The sequence below is a fragment of the Schistocerca serialis genome, unplaced genomic scaffold (genome assembly GCF_023864345.2).
Source record: "Schistocerca serialis cubense isolate TAMUIC-IGC-003099 unplaced genomic scaffold, iqSchSeri2.2 HiC_scaffold_920, whole genome shotgun sequence".
Classification (NCBI taxonomy): Eukaryota; Metazoa; Arthropoda; class Insecta; order Orthoptera; family Acrididae; genus Schistocerca; species Schistocerca serialis.
The window spans coordinates 9082-16317 of NW_026048541.1; the positions used below are offsets into that span (position 1 = coordinate 9082).

Here is a 7236-nt window from a genome sequence, read left to right on the forward strand (position 1 = left end):
ACATTCTCTATAACAGTGTATGATTGAATAAAATGTCTCCAGCATGGAAATCATGCATTTCCGGATATAAGTTCATTAGATCCTTTTTCTTCCGTACCCTCCCATCGATCAGTCTCTAGAATTTGTGCACTGTGGGAAAAATCGTCCTGTAGTATGAGTACATAAAATTCCGCTTTAAAGGTCGTTTTGTTTTGTATAGGGAAACAAAGCTTCGCTGGGGACCCCTGAAGATATCTGTATGTCCGATTAACACACTCCATGCGATACAATGTACTGTATTTCCTACGATACAAATCACAAGGTGGTTCAAGAGGTACATAACGACCTTCGACAGCAGACAGATCCGTTCTTGGAATGCGAGTCGGTAAACTCACTATTTCAATCCATCTTACCTGCACAAGGCTCACACCATAGTTCATTGTAGCAGAGAGCTCCTCCTCTGCCAAGCCGTCTGGCATGAGAAGGTCAGGGTTCATGCCGATGATCGTGCTGCTGAAGTTGCGGATGGCTGCCAGCAACACTGGAGGGTGAACCTCAGTAGCTGCACCTCTGGTCCTGGCGAGCCGCTCGCACACGAAGAGACCACCATCGTGGAAAGCCTCCAGAAATCCCTTCAGAATCTGTAACACCAGCAGTTGTCTATCCCATAGCATGCACTGCAAACTGCATGGAAATAGGAATTATGTACCACAGTGTTCTACCTTGCGTCCTTTGTAGTTTCTAATATACACTTTCAGAAAAAATAGATTATTACAGTCTTTTATAGGTTTCCATTTCACTCAAGATTTATTGTTACAAGAGTGCATATGCAGTATATGAAATGATTACAATTAAAGATAAATAGCACAAGGAGTTCTGAGGTACGACATACTGAAACACCCACCATATTAATATGTGGTGTAGCTGTCATGGGCCCCGATGCAGACACTGACTCCGGCATCCAGCCGACAGGACAGATGGCCAGTTCTGTCCTGAGATACGTTACGCTTGCTCGGCCTGCTCACTTAGCTGTGAAACAGTTGTTAGCTGACCCATCACGCAAGTCACCTCTCTTCCCACCATATCCCACACATGCTTCATTCGCGAAAAGTCCAAGGATATTGCTTTCCATAGAAGTTTCTGCACATTTTACAGAGTACATTGCAGCTCATGGGCAGTATGTGGGGAAGGACTATCCTGCTGGGACAACGCATCACCTTTGTATTTCAAAAATAGCATAAGACCATTAGTAACAATATTATGCACACACCGAGCGCTTGTTAGCATCCTATAGCGATTCACCATCAAAGGTGAACGGGGTTGTAGCTTACCACATCCCAGACCACAAGGCCGGCAGTGGGACCAGTGTGTCTTGGACGAATGCATTCTCACAGACAGCGCTCACCAGGTGTACATCGTGGCGCAAGCGACCATCATTTGCATGCAGACACAATCTGTTTTCATTGCTGAAGACCACGGCGTGTCATTCCATCTCGAATGCGATTCTCTGACGCCACCAGTCAAGCCGTGCACTTCCGTGCTATCGCGTGAGAGGAAGAGATGCTGGAGGTGTGTGCGCCTGTGGTCTCACTGCCAATAAAAGATCTGACATGGTTCATATTACCATCATTATGCCCACAAGCTCTCTTATCAGTGCTGTGGTAGCTGTACAACGTGTTACTACTGTTCTTACAGTACAATGATCATGGTGGACGTCTGTGCTACATGGATGTCAAGAACATCATCTGCAGTGCTATTATGATCACATGACAACTGACACCAACATCGCTGCACAACCTTAGAAGCACGTCGAACTTATGTGCCAATTCTATCAAAGGATCATCCCGAAACTCGAAAGACCACAATTATTCAAGCACGCTCAGTTGGCTGTGCAAACACGAGAGTATCTCTGTGGCATGGGTGCCTGCTTGTATCACACTTTTGCACCACAGATATGCATAACAGAGTCACCAACAATGTACTTTCCTATATTACTTACAAGAGCCTACAAACGTTGGGGGTAACTTTTCTATTCCGCGACTGTGGAAAGCACTTGGTTTTGAGGTGAAGAACATGTCAAGCCATGTTCGAAGCGCATTTTCATCCTGAAAAGTCCTTGAAGCATATTTGATAAAGAACGAAAAATCCCAGAGCGCAACATCAGGTGAATAGGATGAGTAAGGAGTGACTTCCCTGCCCAGCTCCTGCACAGTGTTTTTCTGTCTGTCTAGAAGGATGCGGGCAGACGTTGTTATGGAGTACCATCACTTCACACAGTCTTCTTGGTTGTCGTTCTTGGATTACGTGTGTAAGACGCCTCAGTTGTTGACAGTAAATGTCAGCAGTGATGGTTACACATCGCCAAAGCAATTCGTGGTACACCACACAGTTGCTGTTCCACCAGGTGCACAACAACATCTTTTTTTTTTTTTTTTTTTTTTTTTGTGGATGTATGCAGATTTTTGTATGGGGAGTTTCTACTTTGTTTGGGCTCAGCCATTCATGTCTTTTCTTTATTTTAGCATTATCCCCAGTACCAATAAATGACAGGAATGCTCACTGTTGTTCACAAGCCAATTGACGACAAGCAAGCAAAAATGCACAAATGGTCAATTGCTCATTTTTGTGATGCTGCCTAAGAGCAAGCAATAATCATATACTCAGTTTCTGAACCTTCGCCATTGCATGCAAATATGGCACGATGGCGGACTGATCAAAGTTCATGACTTTTTCCACTTCTCGCATACACTGATGTGGATCATTGTGGATTAATGCGTTTAAACGAACTTTATAAAGCCCCAAAGATCTTCCTAAACGAGGAGAGTCACTAACGTCAAAACGATATTACTTAAAACGAGAAAACCATTATCTTGTCGTCGTCTGTCCAATGGTATTTTTCCCCATACACCCTGAAAATGTTTCTGGGTTCCTCCCTAGCTGTCACCCCTCTATTGAAGTTAAACAAAAATAATAAGTTTGAAATGTTCCTAATCCTCTGTTCATCCACTCATTACCTCCAAACGACAAAATGATCACATGTAAACTCAAAAAGCGACAGTGAACTACAGATAAAAAATGACAATCGAAAAATAAGACCATAGCAATTGCAATACCAAAATTAAAAACAAAAACTCTTACGAACTTAAGCCCCAACCTAGTATTTTTCATCTCGACCAGAGTGACTATGTTTTTGTAGTAAGAAATGTAACTTGTGTATTTTGGATTCCTAGCTTACGTGTTATGCTTATGATATGATGAATATGACAATAACAATATAGTTGAAGGGTATCAGTCCTCTGAAATATGAACTTGAGATTTTGATCTTAAACAATCTTCAATCTCTGTAGGGTGTGAATAAAAGTTTCTTCACGAGCTCCGATTGTTTTCATTTCTGTCTTGTGTATTTTGCCTATCCTTGCAAACCCTTACAAATAACGGAAGATTACTAGCTCCAACAACGCAAGTTAGACTGGTTCACCACCGAGCTGCCTGTGGGCTTCCTGTGAACCCATTAGGTCTTCCAGCTGCTTACCTAGGCTGGTTAACTTACCTCAGAGTGGAACGTCGGGTTTATGAGTTTTCGGTGCACCTTCCACCGGCTGGCATCGATGGTGACTAACCCGTCGCCGCCGAACATCCGCATGGCATTGGTGCAGATGGTGCCACGGTCTACCAGCTTTGACGTCAGCAGGATGTGCTGCACATCGTCTGGGTGCGCCACCAATACCATCAACATTGGGCCCACATAAAGCCTGCCACAGGACATCAAGCGCACTCACATGTTCATTTGTTGATATGGCAGACAAAATAGCTGTACATATATAACTACTACAACGAGTGTGACACGGCAGTTCAGGAACACGACAATACACCAGTGAGGAGATCTACAGGACTGTATAAGATGTGTACAATGCACTAAGAATTCATTATGATATAACTTCTTCAAATTCTGTACTAAAAGTTCCTAAACAACTTGACACCGAGTCAAGGACGGAATGCCTCTGTTCTTGGAGATCTCAATAAATAATTCATGTGTCATTGACCACAAAAGTTCACTAGCAGCAACGGAGGTTGGGAATGAGCAAGTGCTACCAAACAAGCTACATCTACATCTACATCTATATGGATATTGTCTGTTAGTGTGTAAGGGGCGAGCTTTGCTTTAAATTTCCGTTTCCTAAATCTTCACCATTCAAATTAAGTTCTTCTGAAGTCGCACACACAGGTACTTGATAGTGTTCTTACAAGAACTTCCTTACACTTTCCACGTTTTCATCGGTATGTGCTACACACGGGCGAACAGCTCTGAAATCGTCTTGTAGTGAATCTTTGCCTTCACTAAACCTTTTGTGCCACTCGAAATCATGACTTCTGGAACGTGCCTCGCGTGCATATGCTTGCTGAATCATTGTTCACGTTTCACTAGGGGTTTTCCAGAGCTTAAAGTATAACTTAATGTTCATTCTTTGCTCATAATCAGCATCCATTGTGTCACCGTAACTAATACGTCAATAACGCAAACAGTGCATTGCTAATCACAACCCTGTCAGTTCGTTAGGTTTCGGAGAAACATGGCCAAGGTCATCTCAAAGATGCACACATATCAGGAAATATAAAAACAACATTTCTTTCTTTCTAGTACTGCAAACGCACAAATAAAATATCTCTCCTGGAAATTTTCTGACAATGGAGCATGTGGCGTTACATATCCATGTGGATTATTTTGACAATAATGCAAGATATTGCCATTTGTTATTGGTCATGTAAGATTTTTGACACGCTATATGTAGATGCATAGGAATAGTTCTGATTTGAGTCGCCATGCACCGTTGGCTGTAGTTGCGTGCGTGGATGTTAAATGAGACAGAGTTACATCAGCTGTCTTCTTCTCGCTGAGAAAACCAAAAGGTGACAGTCGCAGGCAGGATAGCGTAGTGTGTGGATGTAGCTGTGTCATGACGGCCGATGGTAATATTTTTTTAGTACTGAGTCTGTGCATATTTGAATGAAAATTAGTGTGGCGGAGTTATATGTGCCATACAGTTATCTCCAGATATTGCGCGGTTTGGAAAGCATGGTTATCCAACATTAGTGTATGACGGAATTTGCAGCCAACTTAGTAATAAGTTAATTCTATCTCAAAGGAGACGCAAAGTCCCGGGCAATTATCGCTGTGCACTCTTCAACTACAGCACTGTTACATCTACAATAAAACACTCTATATATGCACTGAATGATGCAGCTACAGTTACAGTATATGTTGCAAATGGTTTCAATGTGCCTCAACGAATACATATAAGCACTGTATCATGTCCTGTTTCAAACAGTGACATTGGCCAGGTTGAAACCGAACAGTGTCAAAGTCAGCTTGAATACGCCATTCCACCATCTCCAAATCTGAATTGGGCTCTGCATATACGATACTTTTGAGATGGACCCATAACCAGACATCGCATGAATTGAGTCTAGTACCTTCCACCGCGGAAGTCGAACACACGCCAGAACAAATGGACGTGGTCAGCCCATAGAGGGCTCTGCCTCCGCGGCGGCTATTCCGTGCAGCGGCTCTCGTGCAGCGAGGGCGCCACCGCTAAGCCGCGTGCAGACAGCGGCCAATAGCCGCTCCCTCCGGTTTCGTATATAGGGACCCGCTCTACCCTAGTCCGGATCCGCCCCATCCTTTGTTGTACCAGCATCGCTTGGATTTCCGCCCCTCCCCGGTTCTATAAAGCCCTCCAAGTCCTCGAACGCCATGCACTCAGCCTCGCCTTCCGCATCCGCCTTCCGTCCCCCATGCGCATCCTCTATGACCTCATCCCCTTCCCCCACTTTCTCCTTTTCCTTGAATACATCCGCACATTATATATTGTCCGCCGCCTTGATCCCCCTCACCCCCTGGTGTCTCCCTTCCTCTCCACTCCGAACCAGTTGCCGCGCCTTTACCGTTGTGTCCCTCCATCTCCACACCCTCCATCTCCTTTCCCAACGCAACTTCCACCGTCTACCCCTCCCAGATGATGAGCTTCGCCCTGACTTCTACCCTTCCTACCAACTCTAACCCCCTCTTCCTGCCTCCTCCTCAGGGCTTCCTCTCCTCCCCCTCCCTCCTTCTGAGCGGATTTCCCCTCCTACTCCCCCTCCATCTCCTGTGCCTTCTTTCAGTGTCTCTGCGCTCCCTCCTGCCCTGTCTTCACTTTTCCTCTCCCACCCCATGTGTCTCCTGCCTCTTCGTGAATCCACGGTTGCCCCTCCTCTCTTCATCCCGCCGCTTCCCCAGTTGCCCCATGCTTTCCCCTCCTTTTCCATCGTCTCTGACCTTTCCCTCGGCAGGTCCCACCTGGTAGTTTTATTCTTCGCCGTGTGTGCTCCAAGTGGGTTTTAAGTGTGTTGCTTCGGAGTGTTTTTAATACTGTGGCCAACTTTTAACCTGTGCATGAATGACACCACTTCCAGCAGAGAATGCAAAGTCACCTGCAAGAAACGCCGATAGTTCCGGCCTGTTAGCTGAAGTGGTAGGAAGACTGGTCCCAAAATATTGTCGCCAATTATTCCAGCCCACATATTCCAGCTGCACCGATGCTGATGATTCACAGTCACCATACCATTGGGTTCTGCATACTACTCCAAAGATGACTGTTAATAAAGCTGTAGATGCGATTCCATGTAAAGATTGCCTCATCTGTGAATGGGATGGATGACACAAATCTCAAAATCGTGGTTGCGTGGTGAAGTGACAAAATTGCTTTTGATGTGGAAAGTCTGTCGCTTGTAAGACCTGCACACGCTATAATTGACAAGGCTAGTAAGATTTGTCATGGACGATGTTCCAGACGATCGTGTGGCTTACCCTGTACTGACAGGCCTACTTCCTGGTACTTAACCGATAGTCGCCTTCCACAATGTTAATCACATTTTCCTCCAGGTCCGGTGTCTGAATATTTTGGTTACGTCCTTCATGATTTCCTGCTTCCTGAAACGTTCCTGTCTCAGAAAAACGGTGAAACACTGTTGCAAACATTGAATGCTGTGGTTGTTGTCGGCGGGGATAGGTCTACTGATACAAGATTGCTGCCTGCGGCACATTGCCATTTGCCTTTCCGTAAGTAAACACCATGTAGGCACGCTCTCGAGTCGAATAATTAGCAATTGTGAGCAACGCTGTATTGCATCCACTACAAGGTCAGTCAGCAAGAGAAGCGAATCGGATACAGCATTACCAATTACTACGGCAAGAGTGGCCACTAGGGCATGGCGTAT

General features: G+C 45.1%; 1 protein-coding gene across 1 annotated transcript in view; it reads right to left on the minus strand.

Annotated features, from left to right (window-relative positions):
* Positions 1-392: 392 nt before the first annotated feature.
* LOC126452751 (cytochrome P450 4g15-like) overlaps positions 393-7236 on the minus strand; it is a gene marked incomplete at its 3' end in the record, with an annotated part of 102425 nt that continues 95581 nt past the window's right edge. The window contains exons 3-4 of the mRNA XM_050091116.1: positions 3530-3731; positions 393-620 (exon numbers count right to left, since the gene is read on the minus strand). Of these exons, the coding sequence (XP_049947073.1) occupies positions 393-620; positions 3530-3731 (430 nt within the window). The remainder of the gene's footprint in view (positions 621-3529; positions 3732-7236) is intronic.